Source organism: Gallinula chloropus (genome assembly GCF_964237585.1).
Source record: "Gallinula chloropus genome assembly, chromosome: 2".
Classification (NCBI taxonomy): Eukaryota; Metazoa; Chordata; class Aves; order Gruiformes; family Rallidae; genus Gallinula; species Gallinula chloropus.
In genome coordinates, this window is record NC_140086.1 from 1568132 (window position 1) to 1590484 (window position 22353).

The 22353-nt window shown below is 58.8% G+C and overlaps 1 protein-coding gene across 1 annotated transcript; it reads left to right on the forward strand.

The window, feature by feature from the left end:
- The first annotated feature begins 9569 nt into the window (after positions 1–9569).
- Positions 9570–22128, forward strand: GFUS (GDP-L-fucose synthase). The gene is made up of 11 exons (XM_084260481.1): positions 9570–9641; positions 13184–13342; positions 14680–14794; positions 15800–15928; positions 16916–16989; positions 18213–18346; positions 19972–20036; positions 20238–20304; positions 20402–20481; positions 20691–20790; positions 21997–22128. The coding sequence occupies exons 2-11, from the start codon at positions 13191–13193 to the stop codon at positions 22050–22052; spliced, it is 972 nt and encodes a 323-aa protein (XP_084116607.1). The 5' UTR covers positions 9570–9641; positions 13184–13190; the 3' UTR covers positions 22053–22128.
- Positions 22129–22353: the final 225 nt, after the last annotated feature.

A 22353-nucleotide genomic window follows, 5' to 3' on the forward strand; every position in this document is an offset into this window, starting at 1 on the left:
TGATGACTGGGACTGGTCACCTGGTTGTCCTCTATGTGCTTTGTGGTGGCACCCAAGGGGATCTGAAACATAAACTGCCCTGGTACCAAGGTCACACTGAGAGGCCTGTAATTCCCAGATCTTCCTTCTGGCCATTCTTGTAGGTGGGTATCATGCCTGCTCACTTCCAATCAACCAGGACTTCCCCAGTACAGGCTGGATTGAAGACACATGGTAGAAAGTGAGCACTGACACCAGCCCCTGCAGTACCCTTGGGGGGATCCCATCCAGCCCCTTACACTTGTGTATTTCTTAGTAGCAGGTCACCAACCATTTCTGCTTCTGTTATGGGGGCTTTGATGTGTTCCCCTTCCTTGTCTTCCATCTCAGGGGGGCTGGGCACCCAGAAAACAACTGGTCTGAGTATTCAGTGCTGAGGCACAAAGTAACTCAGCCTTTTCCTCCTCCTTTGTCACTATGTTTCCCCCACATCAGATAAAGGAAGGAGATTCTGTTCACACACACACCCCTTGCCTACAAATCCATCCCAGTACTGTCTCTCACTTAAAAGCTGGTGCCAGGGTCAGGTGGACATGACCTCAAGAAGAGGACAAGAAAAAGGAGCTTTGTGGCCAGGGAAACACGCCCCACCTCATTGCTCTCCAGGCTGTGGCATGCAAGACCTGCTTGTTGAATAATGCTGCAAAGGTTGTCCCTCAGCCTTGGGCACTTCAGGACCAGCATAGCAGCTGACTCAGTGCTTCTGTTCCTTACACACTTCTCCTGTGTCCTTCTCTTCTGTGCTCAGCAAAATAAGCCTGAATCCCCTGACAAGCACCTGCCCAACTTGCTGCACAGTCCCCATTCCAGGTATGGGAATGTTCTCCATCCCACCAGGCCATGATCCCACTTTGCTACAGTGTCCCCACGTGATCCCCCAGCCACCATCCTCTCTTCACTGCAGGGTGCCACAGTGACCAATGCAGAGAGGTATCCAGACAACCATTGTCTCTGCTGTAGTGTCCCTGGGCAACCTGTGCAGGGGAACCCAACCACCAACCCTCTGCTCAGAGGTCCCACAGAAGGACCCCTGTGTGAGGTCACCATCCTCCTCACTGTGGGGGTCTCTTAGGTGCTGGAGACCAGCTGCAGGAGCAAACTTGAGACCCTGCTCTGCTGTGAAGATGGGGCTCCAGTGGGGGCTATATGGCCAAGGACATGCTTTGGGACATCCCCTTGTGCCACCCTCCTACCTCTCTGCTTCTCAACTTGAGCATTTAAACCCAGATCTTTGGGTGTTGAGGATTTTTGGCCACCCCAAATTGCTTCTCACTGGCACCACTCTTTCTTCATAGACTCATAGAACTATGGAATGTGTAAGGTTGCAAGGGAGCTTTGAAGTCCACCTAGCCCACCCCCCCTGAAGTGAGCAGGGACATCTTCACTAGAGAAGGTTGTTCAGAGCTTCATCCAGCCTGACCTTGAATATCTCCAGGGATGGGGCCTCCACCACCACTATGGGCAACCTGAGCCAGTGTCTCACCACCCTCAGAGTGAAGAACTTCTTCCTAAGGTCTCATCTAAACCTGCCTTGCTCTAGATTAAAACCACTGCCCCTCATCCTGTTGCTCCATGCCCTTACAAACAGTCCTGCCCAGCTTCCCTGTAGGTCCCTTCAGGGACTGGAAGGGGCTTGGAGGTCTCTCCACAGCCTTGTCTTCTCCAGGCTGAACAATCCCAACTCTCTCAACCTGCCTTCATAGGAGAGGCCCTCCAGCTGCTCTCCTTCATTGGTTTTATTTTCCACGCTCTGTAATCACAGAATCACAAGGTTGGAAAAGACCTTGAAGATCATCAAGTCCAACTGTTCCTGTCCTGTGCTGAACCAGATCCCTGAGCACCTCAAATCCCCTCTGTTAAACACACCCAGGGGTGGGGACTCAACCCCCTCCCTGGGCAGCCTGTTCCAGGCCCTGACCCTCTCTCAGGCCCTGACCCTGTCTCAGGCCCTGACCCTGTTCTAGGCCCCTATTCCAGGCCCATCCCAGGCCCTGACCCTGCTCCAGGCCCCTGTTCCACAGCCCCACAACTCTGCCAGGGAAGAACTTTTCCCTCCCAGCTGAGCTGACCCTGCCCTGGGGCAGCTTGAGCCCATTGCCCCTTGGCCCATCTCCTGGCCCCTGGCTGCAGAGACCATCGCCCACCTCTCTGCACCCTCCTGGCAGGGCAGGGCAGGTGGGGAGAAGGTCTCCCCTCAGCCTCCTCTTCTCCAGGCTCAACACCCCCAGCTCCCTCAGCTGCTCCTCACAGGATTTGCCCTCCAGCCCCTTCCCCAGCCTGGTTGCCCTTCTCTGCACTCGCTCCAGGACCTCAATGTCCTTCTGATGCTGAGGAGCCCAGAACTGGACCCAGCACTCCAGCTGCAGCCTCACCAATGCCAATTAAAAAAGCTTCTATGAAACAGGTGAGCTCTGGGCTGAGACAGAACCCAGCAGTCTCCATGGTTATTGGCAGCACTGAAACATCCATCAGATTAAGAGAACATTTCTAGATCAGCCAGAGTCCAGAGATCTCTGTGCACAGCCAGGGTCAGCCTCATTTCAAAGAGGAAGCTTTCACCTAAGAACAAAACCCTTCCCTAAAATCAAAGCCAAACTTCACCTGCTTCAGAGCCGTGCAAGGAGAGGGGGAATCACAGAGCTGGAGGGGTTGGAAGGGACCTCCAGAGATCATGGGGTCCAATCCCCCTGCCAAAGCAGGGTCCCTAGGACAGGTCACACAGGGAGACATCCAGATGGGGCTGGAAGATCTCCAGAGATGGAGACTCCACACCCCCTGGGCAGCCTGTCCCAGGGCTCCCTCACCCTCACTGGGAAAAAGTTCTTCCCCATGTCGGTGTGGAACTTCCCTGTGCTCCAATTTGAGCCCATCACCCCTTGTCCTGTCCCCACAGACACTGAGCAGAGGCTGCCCATGGCCCCCTGTGTCCCACCCTTCAGCTATTGATCCCCAGTGATCAGATCCCCTCTCAGGCTTCTTCTCTCCAGGCTGAACAGCCCCAGCTCACTCAGCCTTTCCTCACAGGGGAGATGCTCCAGGCCCTTCAGCATCTCCATGTCCCTCCTCTGGACTCTCTCCAGGAGATCCCTGGCTTTCCTATCCCAGGGAGCCCAGAACTGGACACAACACTCCAGGTGGGGCCTGACCAGGGCAGAGCAGAGGGGGAGGATCCCCTCCTTTGACCTGCTGCCCACACTCCTCCTGATGCCCCCCAGGATCCCATTGTCTCTCTCAGCCCCCAGGGCACACTGCTGGCTCATGGCCAACCTGTTTTGGAGGTGTTGGTGGTGCTTTTCTATCTGGTGGTGTAGTATAAATAGCTTATCCCCCCCCCTGCATACACTCTTTGTTGAGGATCATCTTAAATCAACTCAAGATCAACTCAATATCTGCTCTTATGAGTTCACTTTGGACTTCTGCCAGGTTGAGATCAACTCCTGGACCAAAACAAGTGCAGGACCTTGTCTCCCCGCAGCCCTGCAACGTGCCTGAGCAGCTAGAACATCTGCTTCATGCTTCTCAGCATGTTTCAACCCAAAATAACCTCAGAGCTGCTCATTTTGGGAACAACCAGCTCAGACAGGCTCAGGGGTGCACTGGGAAGGTGGTCATAGCCACGTTGCCCTCTGCCCAGGTGGTGGATGGACCAGCACAGAGTCACAGAATCATAGAGGTTGGAAGGGACCTCAAGAGATCAAGTCCAACCCACCACAACACATGGCTCTCTCCCATCCACCCTGAGAATTCCAGGCCCCTTTGGTTTCCCTCTGCCCAGTTCTCTGCACCCAAAGCTTAGGAGACCCCAAACCAAGCACATGGCATGAGGGATGTGCTGCAGGGCACCCTCCTGAGCTGGGACACCTCTCCCAGTGGGACTCTCAGCCACCCAGCCAGGACCTATCTCTCAGAGCAGCCCCAAAACCCCATGGTGGAGCAGTCATACCTGACTTTGTTCCCCTTGTCTCCCTCCTCCAGGACTCAAGAGGGCAAAAGCAAAGTGATGATGACAAGGATGTTCTTGCCCAGCAGCTGCTACCCAGTACCATGAACTGGGAGTCTCCAGGTTGAAGAAGAACCTGAAGAACCTTCAGGTTCTTCATTCCTGCCCCATCCCAAGTCAGAAATGTTCTGTTTAAACTGCTCCTGGTTCACATTCAACCAGGAGCCAGTAGAGTCTTCATGTGGCCAAGAAAGCCACCAGCATCCTGGGGTGGATCAAGAGAAGTGTGTGCAGAAGGTCAGGGAGGTTCTCCAGCCCCTCTGCTCTGCCCTGGTGAAGCCTCATCAGGAATAGTGTGTCCAGTTCTGGGATCACCAGGTCAGAAAGGATAGGGAGCTCCTGGAGAGGGAACAACAAAGGGCTACAGAGATGCTGAGGGGACCAGAACATCTCTCTGATGAAGAGAGACTGAGGGACTGGAGAGGAGAAGACTGAGGGGGGATCTTCTCAGTGCTGATAAATCCTTGAGGGGTGGGCTCAGGAGGATGGGTCAGTCTGTGTTCAGTGGCTCCCAGGGACAGGACAAGAGGTGATGGGCACAAACTGGAGCAGAGGAAGTTCCAACTAACCTTGAGGAGGAACTTCTTTGCTGGGAGGGTGACAGAGCCCTGGGACAGGCTGCCCAGAGAGGTTGTGGAGTCTCCATCTCTGGAGACATCCAAACCCCCATGATCCTGGACGCTGTCCTGTGCAGCATCCTGCACAGGAGGGGATCCTGCTGTGGTAGAGGGCTGTGCTAGGTGATCTCCAGAGGTCCCTTCTAATCCCTGGACAAGCTGGAGAAGTGATCCTGTGCAAAGTTCACGAGGCTCAACAAGGACAAGGTCCTGCACTTGGGTAGGGACAATCCTGGCTACCAATACAGGCTGGGAGAAGATGTGATAGAGAGAAACCCTGAGGTCTGATGGACACAAAGCTGGACATGAGCCAATAACAAGCCAATAACGAGCACTTGGAGATCCAAAGGCCAATCACATCCTGGGATGCATCTCAAGAACTGTGGCTAGCAGATTGAGAGAAGTGATTCACCCCCTCTGCTCTGCTTTGGTGAGACCCCACATTGCTGTGTCCAGCTCTGGAGCCCTCAGCATAAGGACATGGACCTGTTGGAGCAAGTCCAGAGGAGGCCACAAGGATGATCAGAGGGCTGGAGCACCTCCTCAATGAAGACAGCCTGAGAGCTTGCCCAGAAAGGTAGCGGAGTCCCCATCCCTGGAGACATTCAAGGTCAGGCTGGATGAAGCTCTGAGCAACCTGACTGGTTCAAGGTGTCCCTGCTCACTGCAAGGGGTTGGAGTAGGTGACCTTTAAATCTCCCTTCCAATTTTAAGCAGTCTATAAAGGAGGTCACCCATAAAGGAGCTTCCTTACAGAACGATGAAGCAGCAGTTCCACAGTGGTGATGGCATCTGAAAAAGCCACTCTGGTTCACCTTGGGCAGAAGACCTGCCCAGCTGACCCAAATGGGTCTCCTCCAGCCTTTCATCTTCAACTCACAAGGCCTTGCCTGGCTTTGATTTCAGCAACAAGAGAGCCCTGCTCCATCCCACGTGGTCACTCACCACAAGCTGACACCTCTCCCCTGTCATCTTCCCCTCATTACTTTGGTAATTAGCTCCAGATTTAACATATTTCAGTCCAGAACTGTGATTATTCAGCTGCTGCCACCTCCCAGCGATTCCTTGACCAAAACAAGGGTTACACCTAATTAGTCTATGATGTTTTTCAGGGTGCAGGTAGAAGCTCAAATCCTTATCTGGTGAGGGGCTGGAACAGGCTGCCCAGAGAGGTGTTGGGTGCCCCATCCCTGGGGGTGTTCAAGGCCAGGTTGGATGGGGCAACCTTGTGTAGCTCCAGGCCTGGAGGTTGGTGGCCCTGCCTGTGGCAGGGGGGTTGGAGCTCTGTGATCCTTGGGGTCCCTTCCAACCCAGACCAGTCCATGATTCTATGATAACCTAATTTTTTTAAGAAAATGAAGCCTCAATGCTCCTTTTCAGACCAATTTCACCAGTAGGAGGAAGTTCTTTCCAGAGAGAGTGGTGAGGGGCTGGAACAGGCTGCCCAGAGAGGTGGTGGATGCCCCATCCCTGGAGGTGTTCAAGGCCAGGTTGGCTGGGGCCCTGGGCAACCTTGTGTAGCTCCAGGCCTGGAGGTTGGTGTCCCTGCCTGTGGCAGGGGGGTTGGAACTCTCTGATCCTTGGGGTCCCCCCCAACCCAGCCCACTCTCTGATTCTATGATTCTCCCCCCATCTACCAGGAAAATCTTCCTTGCCCTTTTGCACTTGCATCATCTAATGGATGCCTCCTCCCTACAAGTGCTGAAGGCCAGGTTGGATGGGGCTTTGAGCAACCTGATCTAGTAGAAGATGCCTCTGCCCATGGCAGGGGGGTTGGAGTAGGTGAACATCCAGGGTTTCTTCCAACCCAAACCACCCTAGTCTGTAATTTTACCACGTGGCAAGTTGGAAGTGTGGATGCAGCTGGTGGTTGTGATTCATCTCCTGCCTTGAGCCAGCAAAGGTGGAGTGGGACACGTAGAAAAACATCAACAGGAGGGTTTCTCCTTGCTAAACCTTGGAGTCCTGTAGAGGATGAAAGGTGATGCTGCTTGCAGAGCAGGCACAGTGATTACCCAGCATGGAGAAGGAGCTGCTGGAGAGAGTCCAGAGGAGGGACATGGAGATGCTGAAGGGCCTGGAGCATCTCCCCTGGGAGGAAAGGCTGAGGGAGCTGGGGCTGTTCAGCCTGGAGAGAAGAAGCCTGAGAGGGGATCTGATCACTGGGGATCAATAGCTGAAGGGTGGGACCCAGGGGGACATGGGCAGCCTCTGCTCAGTGTCTGTGGGGACAGGGCAAGGGGTGATGGGCTCAAGGCTCAAGTTGCAGCACAGGGAGTTCCACATCAATCTGGGGAAGAACTTCTTCCCAGTGAGGGTGAGGGAGCCCTGGGCCAGGCTGCCCAGGGGGTGTGGAGTCTCCTTCTCTGGAGAGATTCCAGCCCCATCTGGATGTCTCCCTGTGTGACCTGTCCTAGGGACCCTGCTTTGGCAGGGTGGTTGGACCTGATGACCCCTTGAGGTCCCTTCCACCCCCTCTGACACTGTGATCTTTGACTCCATGTGTGAGATCAGAACCTTGTATCACAGAAGGAGAAACAGCATCAGGACTGGAGCCACTGGATTTTGGAGCTGGGAAAGCCCCAAAGAGGGCTGGGGGGACACCAACCTCAACCTATCTCAGTGCACTGAGAGCAGCCCTAAGGAGAAGGACTTGGAGCTCAAGTGGGCTCCAGGAGAGCTGGAGAGGGGCTGGTGCCCAGGGCAAGGAGGGCCAGACCCATGGGAAGGGTCTTCAGCTGCAGGAAGGGGATGGAGAGGGGCTGGGAGGCAGAAATCCTTCCTGGGGAGGGGTGGGGGGACCCTGGCACAGGGTGCCCAGAGAAGCTGGGGCTGCCCCTGGATCCCTGGCAGGGTTCAAGGCCGGGTTGGATGGAGCTTTGGGAACCCTGGGCTGGTTGAAGATGTCCCCAGCCCAGTCAGGTGGAACTAGATGGGCTTTGAGGGGCCTTCCAAGCCAAACCTGTCCTGGATTTAGCATTCCATGCTGGGATCCCTCCAGCTGGGTTGCTCCCAGGGGCTGGATACTCCCATGGGGTGCAGCAGGTGACACCAGCACATCTTTGGATGTGGAGGGGTGTGGGGGGGAAAGAGACCCACATTCCCAAAGGATTCAGCTTTTCCAAGGGAAAAGGGGCAGGTGCTTCCAGTTCTCCACCCCAAGGGGGGGAAAAGGAGGAGGGAGAAAGGGAGCTGGAAGCTGGGAGAACCTACTGCTCCTCCTCATCAGGGCCATCCTTCTTTGGGGATGGGGAGGGAGTGGGAATTCCTGGCTGGATCTCCCTTAATCCCATTCATCCCCATTGGAATTTAGAGCAGTGTGAGGACCTACCTGCCTCTGCCACGTAGAAATCCCAAAGGAAAAGCCAGCTGGGGGTGGGGCTGCCTTTTAAACCATCCCCCCCCCACCCCACCCCCCAATCCCCACCCACCTGAAAGCTCGGGATTTGGGTTGGGGTTGGGTTTCATCTCAGTTTAAGGTCATTAGAGGTGATTAAGTCTTTCTGGGAGGGGAGGGGAGGGGAGGGGAGGGGAGGGGAGGGGAGGGGAGGGGGAAAGGGAAGGGGAAAGGGGGAGGGGAAGGGGGAAGGGAAGGGGGAGGGGAAGGGGGAAGGGGGAAGGGAAAGGGGAAGGGAAAAGAATAGGGAAGGGAAAAGGGAAGGGACTGGGAAAGGAAAGGGATGGAGAAGGAGGAGGAGAAGGAGGAGGGGGAGGGAAGGGAGAGGAGAAGGAGAAGGAGAAGGAGAAGGAGAAGGAGAAGGAGAAGGAGAAGGAGAAGGAGAAGGAGAAGGAGAAGGAGAAGGAGAAGGAGAAGGAGAAGGGGAAGGGGAAGGGGAAGGGAAAGAGAAGGAGAAGGGGAAGGGAAAGAAAGGGAAAGGGAAAGGGAAAGGGAAAGGGAAAGGGAAAGGGAAAGGGAAAGGGAAAGGGAGGGAAGGGGAAGGGAGAGGAGGGGAGGGGAGGGGAGGGGAGGGGAGGGGAGGGGACGGGAGGGGACGGGAGGGGAGGGGAGGGGAGGGGAAGGGAAAAGGGAAGGGACTGGGAAAGGAAAGGGAAGGAGAAGGAGGAGGAGGGGGAGGGAAGGGGAAGGGAAGGGACTGGGAAAGGAAAGGGAAGGAGAAGGAGGAGGAGGTGGAGGGGAAGGGGAAGGGGAAGGGAAAGGAAGGGAAGGAAAGGGAAAGGGAAGGGGGAAGGGAGAGGAGGGAAGAGGAGGGGAAGGGAGGGGAAGGGAAGGGAAGGGAAGGGGAGGGGAGGGGAGGGGAGGGGAGGGGTGGGGAGGGGAGGGGAGGGGAGGGGAGGGAGGGAAGGGAAGGGAAGGGAAGGGAAGGGAAGGGAAGGGAAGGGAAGGGAAGGGAAGGGAAGGGAAGGAAGGGAAGGGAAGGGAAGGGAAGGGAAGGGAAGGGAAGGGAAGGGAAGGGAAGGGAAGGGAAAGAATGGGGAAGGGAAAAGGGAAGGGAAGGAGAAAGAGGAGGAGAAGGAGGAGGGGGAGGGAAAGGGAAGAGAAGGGGGAGGGAAGGGGAAGGGGAAAGGGAAGGGGAGGGGAAGGCGGAGGGGAAGGGGGACGGGACGGGACACCGGGCGCGGACTCAGTTTCCCGAGGAGCCGAGCGGCGGCGCAGGAAGCGCGGCCGGGTTGAGCCGAGCGCAGCCGAGCCGAGCCGAATATAGCCGAGCGGAGCCGAATCCAGCCGAGCCGAGCCGAGTGCAGCCGAGCCGAGCCGAGTGCAGCCGAGCCGAGCCGAGCCGAATCCAGCCGAGCCGAGCCGAGTGCAGCCGAGCCGAGCCGAGCCGAGTGCAGCCGAGCCGAGCCGAGCCGAATCCAGCCGAGCTGAGCCGAATCCAACCGAGCCGAGCCGAGCGCCGCCGACTCCAGCCGAGCGCCGCCGACTCCAGCCGACTCCAGCCGAGCCCCGCCGATCCCAGCCGATCCCCGCCGACTCCAGCCGAGCCCCGCCGAGCCCCGCCGAGCGCACCGAGCCCCGTGTCGGGGTGAGACGGGCCCCCCCCCCCCCCCCGCCCCCTACACCCCGTTTTGGGGAGCAGCCCCCACACACACACACTGGGGGGTGCCCGGGGGGGGCAGCAGTGGGGGGACCCCAGAGGGAAGAGCTCTGGGAGGGGCTGGGAGGGGGTTGGGGCGGGGGGAGGGTCCGGGGGGGTAGAACTGGGCGGGGGGGGGGTGGGAAGGGGGGGGGGAAGGGGGAGGGGGGTTGGGGATGGGGTTTGGGGGGGATGGGGGTGCGGGGGGAGGAGGGGAGTGAGGGTCAGGCCTGGGATTGGGGGCGGGGGGATGGGTGCGGAGCTGGACTGAGGGACACGGTGGCGGGGGGGTGGGGAGGGGGTGGGAATGGGGGGCAGAGCTGGGATTTGGGGGTGTAGACACGATATTGGGGGTGCAGGGGGAGGTGTGGGGTGCAGAGCTGGGATTTGGGGTGCAGGAGTGGCTGTGGGGTGCAGAGCTGGGATTGGGGGTGCAGGGGTGGGTGTGGGGTGCAGACCTGAGATTGGGGGTACAGGGGAAGTGTGGGGTGCAGGCCTCAGATTTGGGGTGCAGGGGGAGGTGTGGGGTGCAGACCTGGGATTTGGGGTGCAGATCTGAGATTTGGGGTGTAGGGGGAGGTGTGGGGTCCAGACCTGAGATTGGGGGTGCAGGAGTGGATGTGGGGTGCAGACCTGGGATTTGGGGGGTGCATGGGTGAGTGTGGGGTGCAGACGTGGGATTTGGGGTACAGGGGGATGTGTGGGGTGCAGACCTGAGATTTGGGGTGCAGGAGTGGGTGTGGGGTGCAGACCTGGGATTTGGGGTGCAGGGGGAGGTGTGGGGGGTAGACCTGGGGTTTGGGGGTGTAGACCTGATATTGGGGGTGCAGGGGGAGGGGAGGGTGCAGACCTGGGATTGGGGGTGCAGGAGTGGGTGTGGGGTGCAGACCTGGGATTGGGGGTGCAGGAGTGGGTATGGGGTGCAGACCTGGGATTTAGGGGGTGCATAGGTGAGTGTGGGGTGCAGACCTGGGATTTGGGGTGCAGGGGGAGGTGTGAGGGGCAGACGTGGGGTTTGGGGGTATAGATCTGAGATTGGGGGTGCAGAAGTGGGTGTGGGGTGCAGACCTGATATTGGGGGTGCAGGGGGAGGTGTGGGGTGCAGAGCTGGGATTGGGGGTGCAGGAGTGGCTGTGATGTGCATACCTGGGATTTGGGGGGTGCATAGGTGAGTGTGGGCTGCAGACCTGGGATTGGGGAGGTGCAGGGGGATGTGTGGGGTGCAGAGCTGAGATTGGGGGTGCAGGGGTGGGTGTGGGGTGCAGACCTGGGATTTGGGGTGCAGGGGAGGTGTGGGGTGCAGACCTGGGATTTGGGGGGTGCATGGGTGAGTGTGGGGTGCAGACCTGAGATTGGGGATGCAGGAGTGGGTGTGAGGTGCAGATCTGGGATTTGGGGGTGTAGACCTGAGATTGGGGGTGCAGGGGGAGGTGTGGGGTGCAGAGCTGGGATCTGGGGTGCAGGAGTGGGTGTGGGGTGTAGACCTGGGATTTGGGGGGTGCAGGGGAGGTGTGGGGGGCAGACCTGGGGTTTGGGGTGTGCATAGGTGAGTGTGGGGTGCAGATCTGGGATTTGGGGTGTAGACCTGGGATTGGGGGTGCATTGGGAGGGCAGGGTGCAGTCCTGAGATTGGGGGTGCAGGAGTGGCTGTGGGGTGCAGGCGTGGGATTGAGGGTGCAGACCTGGGATTTGGGGGGTTCAGGGGAGGTGTGGGGTGCAGCCCTGGGATTTGGGGGGTGCAGACTTGAAATTTGGGGTGCAGGGGAGGTATGGGGTGCAGACCTGGCATTTGAGGTTGCAGACCTGGGATTTGGGGTGCAGGAGTGGCTGTGAGGTGCAGACCTGGGATTTGGGGAGTGCATGGGTGAGTGTGGGGTGCAGACCTGGGATTGGGGGTGCAGGGGGAGGTGTGGGGGGTAGACCTGGGGTTTGGGGGTGTAGACCTGATATTGGGGGTGCAGGGGGAGGGCAGGGTGTAGACCTGGGATTGGGGGTGCAGACCTGAGGTTGGGGGTGCAGGAGTGGCTGTGGGGTGCAGACCTGGGATTTGGGGTGCAGGGGGAGGTGTGGGGTGCAGACCTGGGATTTGGGGGGTGCATGGGTGAGTGTGGAGTGCCAACCTGGGATTTGGGGGTGCAGAGGAGTTGTGGGGTCCAGAGCTGAGATTTGGGGGTGTAGATCTGAGATTGGGGGTGTAGGAGTGGAGGTGGGGTGTAGACCTGGGATTTGGGGGTACAGACCTGGGATTTGGGGTGCAGGGTGGTTGTGGGGTGCAGATGTGGGATTTGGGGTGCAGAGCTGAGATTGGGGGTGCAGGAGTGGATGTGGGGTGCAGACCTGGGATTTGGGGGGTGCATGGGTGAGTGTGGGGTGCCGACCTGGGATTTGGGGGTGCAGGGGAGCTGTGGGGTCCAGAGCTGAGATTTGGGGGTGTAGATCTGAGATTGGGGTGCAGGAGTGGATGTGGGGTGTAGACCTGGGATTTGGGGGTGCAGACCTGAGATTGGGGGTGCAGGAGTGGGTGTGGGGTGCAGACCTGGGTTTTGGGGGTGTAGACCTGGGATTTGGGGTGCAGGAGTGGGTGTGGGGTGCAGACCTGGGATTTGTGGGTGCAGACCTGAGATTGGGGGTGCAGGAGTGGATGTGGGGTGCAGATCTGAGATTGGGGGTGCAGGAGTGGCTGTGGGGTGTAGACCTGGGATTTGTGGGTGCAGACCTGAGATTGGGGGTGCAGGAGTGGGTGTGGGGTGCAGACCTGGGATTTGGGGGGTGCAGACCTGGGTTTTGGGGGGTGCAGACTTGAAATTTGGGGTGCAGGGGAGGTGTGGGGTGCAGACCTGGTATTTGGGGGTGTAGACCTGGGATTTGGGGTGCAGGAGTGGGTGTGGGGTGCAGACCTGGGATTGGGGGTGCAGGGGAAGTGTGGGGTGCAGACCTGGGATTTGGGGGTGTAGACCTGGGATTTGGGGTGCAGGGGAGGTGTGGGCTGCAGACCTGGGATTGGGGGTGCAGACCTGAGACTGGGGGTGCAGGAGTGGGTGTGGGGTGCAGACCTGGGATTGGGGGTGCAGACCTGGGATTGGGGGTGCAGGAGTGGGTGTGGGGTGCAGACCTGGGATTTGGGGTGCAGGAGGAGCTCCGAGCTGCACACTTGGGGTGCATCATGCCCCCCCCCATTTCCAGAGGCCAGCTGGTACCCCGTGGCCCCAGCCCAGGTCCCCCCCCCCCTCCGTGTTTGGGGACCTCCTGAGCCACCAGCTGGTTCCATTAATTAACAACTCCAGCTAATGAGTTTCCACAACTCCAGCCTGGCCACGTCACCACCAACCACTCTGCTTCTCCTTCCCTTAACCAGTAGAAACCAGTAAACCCCCCCCCACACCCAAAAATCATCCTGCTACCTCCTGGGATGGTGGTGATGCCCCTGGGCACCCATGGGGTTGGCTCCTGGGTGAGGCTGGGTGCACCCATGGGTTCCATGTCCCCCACAGGGCTGTGATGGAGGTGACTGGACCAGTGGCCAAGCGCATCCTGGTGACTGGTGGCACTGGTTTGGTGGGCAGAGCCATCCAGAAGGTGGTGGTGGAGGATGGAGAAGGGAGGCCAGAGGAGGAGTGGATCTTCGTGGCCTCCAAGGATGCTGACTTGACGTGAGTTGGGAGAGCTCTGCACCCCCATTCCCACCCCCCAAATCCCAGGGCAGGACCCCAACACCCGTCCCTGCACCCCTAAATCCCAGGTCGGCACCCGACATCTCCCTCTCCACCCCCAAATCCCAGGTTGGCACCCCACACCTCCCCCTGCACCCCAAATCCCAGGTCTGCACCCCAAACCCACCCCTGCACCCCTAAATTCCAGATCTGTACCCCACACCCATCCCTCTACCCTTAAATCCCAGGTCAGCACCCCACACCCCTCCCACATCCCAGATACCAGGTCTGCACCCCAAATCCCAGGTCTGCACCCCACACCTCATCCCACCCCCAAATCCCAGGTCTGCACCCCACACCCACCCCTGCACCCCTAAATCCCAGGTCTGCACCCCACACCTCCTCCTGCACCCCAAATCCCAGGTCTGCACCCCATACCCCATCCCACCCCAAATCCCAGGTCTGCACCCCACAGCCACCCCTGCACCCCAAATCACAGGTTGACACCCCACATCAACCCCTGCACCCCAAATCCCAGCTCTGCACTCCACATGTCCCCCTGCACCCCAAATTCCAGGTCTGCACCCCAAACCCACCCCTGCACCCCAAAATCCCAGATCTGTACCCCACACCCACCCCTGTACCCCCAAATCCCAGGTCTGCATCCCACACCCCTCCCACACCCCAGATACCAGGTGTGTACCCCAAATCCCAGGTCTGCACCCCACACCCACCCCTGCACCCCAAGTCCCAAGTCTGCACTCCACATCTCCCCTCCTGCACCCCCCAAATCCCAGGTCAGCACCCCACAACCCTCCCACACCCCAAATCCCAAGTCTGCACCCCACACCCATCCCTGCACCCCCAAATCCCATCTCTGCACCCCACACCCACCCCTCCCCCCCCAAATTCCATCTCTGCACTCCACATATCCCCCTGAACCCCTGAAATCCCAGGTCTGCACCCCACAGCTCCCCCTGCCCCCCAAATCCCAGGTTGGTACCCCACACCCACCCCTGCACCCCAAATCCCAAGTCTGCACTCCACATCTCCCCTCCTGCACCCCCCAAATCCCAGGTCTGCCCCCCAGACCCCCACCCCTGCACCCCCAAATCCCAGACCTGCACCCCACACCCACCCCTGTACCCCCAAATCCCAGGTCTGCATCCCACACCCCTCCCACACCCCAGATACCAGGTCTGTACCCCAAATCCCAGGTCTGCACCGCACAACCACCCCTGCACCCCACCCCCCCGCCAGACCCCCCCAAATCCCAGGTCTGCACCCCCATATCTCTCCTCCTCAGCACCTCTGAACCCCAAAACCTCCCACCCCAGGGATGCTGCAGAGACCAGAGCCCTGTTCCAGCAGCACAGGCCCACCCACATCATCCACCTGGCTGCCATGGTGGGGGGGCTCTTCAAGAACATCCGCCACAACCTGGACTTCTGGGTGAGCACCAGGGATTGAGCCCCTGGGCTGGGCACTGGGGAGGCTGCAGCTGGAGTGCTGGGTCCAGTTCTGGGCTCCTCAGCATCAGAAGGACATTGAGGTCCTGGAGTGAGTCCAGAGAAGGGCAACCAGGCTGGGGAAGGGGCTGGAGGGCAAATGCTGTGAGGAGCAGCTGAGGGAGCTGGGGGTGTTGAGCCTGGAGAAGAGGAGGCTGAGGGGAGACCTTCTCCCCACCTCCCCTGCCCTGCCAGGAGGGTGCAGAGAGGTGGGCGATGGTGTCTTCAGCCAGGGGCCAGGAGATGGGACAAGGGGCAATGGGCTCAAGCTGCCCCAGGGCAGGGTCAGCTCAGCTGGGAGGGAAAAGTTCTTCCCTGGCAGAGTTGTGGGGCTGTGGAACAGGGGCCTGGAGCAGGGTCAGGGCCTGGAACGGGCCTGGAACAGGGGCCTGGAGCAGGGTCAGGGCCTGGGATGGGCCTGGAATAGGGGCCTGAAACAGGGTCAGGGCCTGGAATGGGCCTGGAACAGGGGCCTGGAATAGGGGCCTAGAACAGGGTCAGGGCCTGAGACAGGGTCAGGGCCTGGCACAGGCTGCCCAGGGAGGGGGTTGAGTCCCCACCCCTGGGTGTGTTTAACAGAGGGGAGATGAGGTGCTCAGGGATCTGGTTCAGCACAGGATGGGAACAGTTGGACTTGATGATCTTCAAGGTCTTTTCCAACCTTGTGATTCTGTGTGAAATGAGGTGGTATTGGGGTCCCCTGGGATGCCACCACCCCCTGTCCTCCTTGAGCCAGGACATGGGGACTCCAGGACTCGGTTTGCTCTGCTCCAGAGGTCAAACTAGGTCCCATTTGGAGTTCTTAATGGGTTATTAACCGTAGAGTGAAGGGTTTTGGGGGGTCTCCACCTCATAAACTCACCACCCATGGAGTGCAGGGCTTCTGGGGGGTCTCTCCACCCTATAACCTCACCCCATAACCCCATCCCATAACTCCCTCCCTCCCCAGAGGAGAAACATCCACATCAACGACAACGTCCTGCACTCGGCGTACGAGACAGGGGTGCAGAAGGTGGTCTCCTGCCTCTCCACCTGCATCTTCCCAGACAAGACCACATACCCCATCGATGAGAGCATGGTGAGCATCTCCACCCCTCCATCCATCCCCATCCCTCCATCCATCTCCATCCATCTCCACCCCTCCATCCATCTCCATCTCTCCATCCATCCCCTCCCCTCCATCCATCCCCTCCCCTCCATCCATCCCCACCCCTCCATCCATCCCCATCCCTCCATCCATCCCCATCCCTCCATCCATCTCCATCCATCCCCATCCCTCCATCCATCCCCATCCCTCCATCCATCTCCATCCCTCCATCCATCTCCATCCCCATGTGGAGGATGATGTCCCCCTAACCCTGCCCAGAGCATGGTGAGCATCTCCATCCCTCCATCCATCTCCACCTCTCCATCCATCTCCATCCCTCCATCCATCTCCATCCCTCCCTCCATCCCCATCCCTCCCTCCATCCCCATCCCTCCATCCATCCCCATCCCTCCATCCATCTCCACCCCTCCATCCATCTCCACCCCTCCATCCATCTCCACCCCTCCATCCATCTCCACCCCTCCATCCATCTCCATCCCTCCCTCCATCCCCATCCCTCCATCCATCTCCATCCATCTCCATCCCTCCATCCATCTCCATCCCTCCATCCATCTCCATCCCCCTACCCCTGCCCAGAGCATGGTGAGCATCTCCATCCCTCCATCCCTCCATCCATCTCCATCCCTCCATCCATCTCCATCCCTACATGGAGGATGATGTCCCCCTAACCCTGCCCAGAGCATGGTGAGCATCTCCATCCCTCCATCCATCCCCATCCCTCCATCCATCCCCATCCCTCCATCCATCTCCATCCCTCCCTCCATCTCCATCTCTTCATCCATCTCCATCCCTCCATCCATCCCTCCATCCGTCTCCATCCCTCCATCCGTCTCCATCCCTCCATCCGTCTGCATCCATCTCCATCCCTCCATCCATCTCCATCCCCCCGAGCAGCCCCCAGGATGATGACTCCCCCCAACCCCTGCCCTGTTTAACCCTCTGCTTTCTGCTCTCCAGATTCACAACGGGCCACCTCACAGCTCCAACTTTGGCTACTCCTATGCCAAGAGGATGATTGACATCCAGAACAGGTGTGTGGGGTGGGGGGGAGCAAGGGGGGACACCAAAGAGTCACAGAAGGTTGGAAAAGACCTTTAAGATCATCAAGTCCAACTGTTCCCATCCTGTGCTGAACCAGATCCCTGAGCACCTCATCTCCCCTCTGTTAAACACACCCAGGGGTGGGGACTCAACCCCCTCCCTGGGCAGCCTGTGCCAGGCCCTGACCCTGCTCCAGGCCCCTGTTCCACAGCCCCACAACTCTGCCAGGGAAGAACTTTTCCCTCCCAGCTGAGCTGACCCTGCCCTGGGGCAGCTTGAGCCCATTGCCCCTTGTCCCATCTCCTGTCCCCTGGCTGAAGAGACCATCGCCCACCTCTCTGCACCCTCCTGGCAGGGCAGGGCAGGTGGGGAGAAGGTCTCCCCTCAGCCTCCTCTTCTCCAGGCTCAACACCCCCAGCTCCCTCAGCTGCTCCTCACAGCATTTGCCCTCCAGCCCCTTCCCCAGCCTGGTTGCCCTTCTCTGCACTCGCTCCAGGACCTCAATGTCCTTCTGATGCTGAGGAGCCCAGAACTGGACCCAGCACTCCAGCTGCAGCCTCCCCAGTGCCCAGTCCAGGGGCACAATCCCCTCCCCAGCCCTACTGGCCACACTGGGTCTGACACAAGCCAGGATGCCCTTGGCCTTCCTGGCCACCTGGGCACACTGCTGGCTCATGCTCAGCCTGCAGTCACCCAACACCCCCAGGTCCTTCTCTGCCTGACAGCTCTCCAGCCAGTCTCCCCCAGCCTGGAGCGCTGCAGGGGGTTGTTCTGTCCCATGTGCAGCACTCTGCACTTGGCCTTGGTAAACCTCATCCCCTTGGGCTCAGTCCATGGGTCCAGCCTGTCCAGACCCCTCTGAAGAGCCTCCCTACCCTCAGGCAGATCAACTCTTCCTCCCAGCTTAGTGTCATCTCCAAACTTCCTGAGGGAACATCCAATCCCTTCACCCAGGTCCTTGATAAAGATGTTGAACAAAACTGGACCCAGGAGAAGACACCCTTGAGGGGCTGTGAGCACCCTCCATGATAAGGGGGTGTAGGTGGGCTTGATTCCCATGGGAATCAAGTGGATCCCTGGGGAGATACCAGGGCTCAGTAGATGGAGATGTTGGTCTTCTGAGGATAGGTCTGTGCTTGGAAGGGGGGGGGGATTTCTGCAGCTGGTGGATGACCCCCCCTATGTTCATCCCCCCCCCCCCGCTGTCACCCAGGGGTTACTTTGAGCAGCACGGCTGCCGCTTCACCGCCGTCATCCCCACCAACGTCTTTGGGCCACATGACAACTTCAACATTGAGGATGGACACGTCTTGCCAGGGCTCATCCACAAGGTCTACTTGGCCAAACGTGAGTTTGGCAGGACCTTTTGGGGCTTTGCTTGGGTTGGGTTGGGTTGGGTGGGTGGTTTGTTGAGTTGGGTGAGTGGTTTGTTGAGTTGGGTGGGTGGTTTGCTGGGTTTGTTGAGTTGGGTGGGTGGTTTGTTGAGTTGGGTGGGTGGTTTGTTGGGTTGGGTGGGTGGTGAGTTGGATGGGTGTTTTGTTGGGCTGGTGGGTGGTTTGTTGGGTTGGGTGGGTGGTGTTTTGGGTTGGGTGGGTGGTTTGTTGGGCTGGGTGGGTGGGTTTGTTGAGTTGGGTGGGTGGTTTGTTGGATTGAGTGGTTTGTTGAGTTGGGTGGGTGGTTTGTTGGGTTGGGTGGTTTGTTGAGTTGGGTGGGTGGTTTGTTGGGTTGGGTGGTTTGTTGAGTTGGGTGGGTGGTTTGTTGGGTTGGGTGGGTGGTTTGTTGGGCTGGGTGGGTGCTTGGGTTGGGTGGGTGGTTTGTTGAGTTGGGTGGGTGGTTTGTTGGGCTGGATGGGTGGTTTGTTGGACTGGGTGGGTGGTTTGTTGAGTTGGGTGGTTTGTTGAGTTGGGTGGGTGGTTTGTTGGGCTGGATGGGTGGTGAGTTGGGTGGGTGGTGTGTTGGGCTGGATGGGTGGTGAGTTGGGTGGGTGGTTTGTGGGGCTGGGTGGTTTGTTGGGTGGGTGATTTGTTGGGTTGGGTGGGTGTGTTTTGGATTGGTGGTTGGTTTGTTGGTTTGGGTGGGTGGTTTGTTGGTTGGGTGGGTGGTTTGTTGGGCTAGGTGGGTGGTTTGTTGGGCTGGGTTGGTGGTTTGTTGAGTTGGGTGGGTGGTTTGTTGGGTTGGGTGGGTGGTTTGTTGGGCTGGGTGGGTGGTTTGGTGGGTTGGGTGGGTGATTTGTTGGGTTGGGTGGGTGGTTTGTTGGGTTGGGTGGGTGGTGAGTTGGGTGGGTGTTTTGTTGGGCTGGTGGGTGGTTTGTTGAGTTTGGTGTTTTTTTGGGTTGGGTGGGTGGTGTTTTGGGTTGGGTGGGTGGGTTTGTTGAGTTGGGTGGGTGATTTGTTGGGTTGGGTGGTTTGTTGAGTTGGGTGGGTGGTTTGTTGGGTGGGTGGTTTGTTGGGTGGGTGGGTGCTTGAGTTGGGTGGGTGGTTTGGTGGGTTGGGTGGGTGGTTTGTTGGGTGGGTGGGTGCTTGGGTTGGGTGGGTGGTTTGTTGAGTTGGGTGGGTGGTTTGTTGGGCTGGATGGGTGGTTTGTTGGGCTGGGTGGGTGGTTTGTTGAGTTGGGTGGTTTGTTGGGCTGGGTGGGTGGTTTGTTGAGTTGGGTGGGTGGTTTGTTGGGTTTGTTGAGTTGGGCTGGGTGGTTTGTTGGGTTGGGTGGGTGGTTTGTTGGGTTGGGTGGGTGGTTTGTTGAGTGGGTGGTTTGTTGGGTTGGGTGGGTGGTTTGTTGGGTGGGTGGTTTGTTGGGCTGGGTGGTTTGTTGAGTTGGGTGGGTGGTTTGTTGGGTTGGGTGGGTGGTTTGTTGGGTTGGGTGGATGGTTTGGGGGTTTTTGGGGGGGGCTTTCCACTTCTCCAAGGAGGTGCTCTGCTGGGATGGGTGGAGGCAGCTCCAATGCTCATGGAGATGTGTTCTCCTCTCTCCTGCAGAGACTGGCTCTGCTCTGACAGTCTGGGGCACAGGCCAGCCCAGGAGACAATTCATCTACTCCTTGGTATGTGTGGTCTTGGAGCAATCATCTCCCACAGCCTGGGGAGGGGGTGCTTAGACCCCCCCTTAGTAGGGTTTGAGCCCACCTGGGTGTCCCTGGGCAGCATTTGCCATCCTCAAGGTTGGATCCCCTTATGATGGGAGGGATGGGGGGGGACACCAACCACCCCACAACCCCCAAGATCCATCTCCCCCCACCTCACAGGACTTGGCAAGGCTCTTCATTTGGGTCCTGAGGGAATATGATGAGGTGGAGCCCATCATTTTGTCAGGTAAGCCCTGGCTGTCACCCTACCCCACCCCAGACCCCCCTTCTCCCCACTTCAGCCCCTTTCCCAAGCACCCACCCCCCTCTTCCCTTCTCTCCAGTGGGAGAAGAAGATGAAGTCTCCATCAGGGAAGCAGCAGAGGCGATTGTGGAGGCCATGGACTTCAGGGGAGAGCTTGTTGTATCCTTCACTACAAGCTGAACCCCCCCCAAACTTGGTGGGGGGGTCACCCCACTTTCCACCAACACTCCTAGGGCACCCAGGGAGATGCTGGGATCCAGAACATCTCCCACTTCTCCAGCCAGGAGGTGGTAGAGCAGAGTAAGACCTGGTGGTTTCCACAACCCCTTACCCCAGCTTTTGGTTTCCTTTAACCCTTCTCACCCCAGTTTGACACCACCAAAGCAGATGGGCAGTTCAAGAAGACAGCCAGCAACGCCAAGCTTCGGCACTACCTGCCCACCTTCCAGTTCACCCCCTTCAGGCAAGGTGAGGTGAAGGGGCTGGAGAACATGAGCCAGCAGAGGGGCCAGGAAGGCCAAGGGCATCCTGGCTTGTGTCAGACCCAGTGTGGCCAGTAGGTCTGGGGAGGGGATTGTGCCCCTGGACTGGGCACTGGGGAGGCTGCAGCTGGAGTGCTGGGTCCAGTTCTGGGCTCCTCAGCATCAGAAGGACATTGAGGTCCTGGAGCGAGTGCAGAGAAGGGCAACCAGGCTGGGGAAGGGGCTGGAGGGCAAATGCTGTGAGGAGCAGCTGAGGGAGCTGGGGGTGTTGAGCCTGGAGAAGAGGAGGCTGAGGGGAGACCTTCTCCCCAGCTCCCCTGCCCTGCCAGGAGGGTGCAGAGAGGTGGGCGATGGTCTCTTCAGCCAGGGGCCAGGAGATGGGACAAGGGGCAATGGGCTCAAGCTGCCCCAGGGCAGGGTCAGCTCAGCTGGGAGGGAAAAGCTCTTCCCAGGCAGAGTTGTGGGGCTGTGGAACAGGGGCCTGGAGCAGGGTCAGGGCCTGGCACAGGCTGCCCAGGGAGGGGGTTGAGTCCCCACCCCTGGGTGTGTTTAACAGAGGGGAGATGAGGTGCTCAGGGAGCTGGTTCAGCACAGGACAGGAGTGGTTGGACTTGGTGACCTTAAAGGTCTTTTCCAACCTGGTGATTCTGAGAGCAGAAGGGATCCTCCACCCACTGCCTTTAGCTTTGGTGGCATCAGGGTGGTCCATCCACCCTTTCAGCACTTAAAGGGGTTTGTGAGAAGGATGAGGACAGGTTTTTAGGAGGGTTTGTAGCAACAGGAACCAGAGAATCCCAGACTGGTCTGGGTTGGGAGGGACCCCAAGGATCACAGAGCTCCAGCCCCCCTGCCACAGGCAGGGCCACCAGCCTGCAGGACAAGGGCAACGGTGCTGAACTAGAAGAGAGGAGGTTCAAAAATAGATCTAAGGAAGAAATCTGCTACTCTGAGGGTGGTGAGACACTGGCAGAGGTGGCCCAGGGAGGTGGTGGAGGCCCCATCCCTGGAGACATTCAAGGTGAAGTTGGATGGGGCTCTGAGCAACCTGCTCTTGTTGAAGATGCCCCTGCTCATTGCAGGGGGGGGGGTTGGGTCTAGATGAGCTTTAGAGGTCCCTTCCCACCCAAAGTGGTGGGATGAATCTCTGAAGAAGCCCCAATCCTCAATCCCACCCCATCTTCTCCTTCCCCAGCTGTGAAGGAGACCTGTGAGTGGTTCAACACCAACTATGCCAACGCCAGGAAGTGATGGGCCAACGCTGGGGACCAGCAGCATCCTCTTCATCTCAGGGTTGTCCTTTGCTGGGGCAAAGGATGGGGCTGGGTGGGTGACAAAGACATTTCCAAAGTAAAAGAAGGGGCCCAGCAAGCCCCCCTCCCCCCCACCACCACCTCTTCCACGTTCCTACCTGCTGCTTGGGATACCCAGGACAAGGTGGGGGGGGAAAGGATTATCAGGACACCCCAAAGGTGCTGAGCCCCAAAAACTAGGTGGGAGCAGCCAACTGGAGCCACCACGACCATGTCTAAGAGCCTGGTGGCTCTGGCTG

Coding starts and splice junctions, on each gene's coding strand:
- GFUS (XM_084260481.1), top strand. CDS start 13,191: ATGGAGGTGACTGGACCAGTGGCCAAGCGCATCCTGGTGACTGGTGGC. Junction 14,795..15,799: donor GCCACAACCTGGACTTCTGG/GTGAGCACCAGG, acceptor CTCCCTCCCCAG/AGGAGAAACATCCACATCAA. Junction 20,305..20,401: donor GGAGCCCATCATTTTGTCAG/GTAAGCCCTGGC, acceptor CCTTCTCTCCAG/TGGGAGAAGAAGATGAAGTC.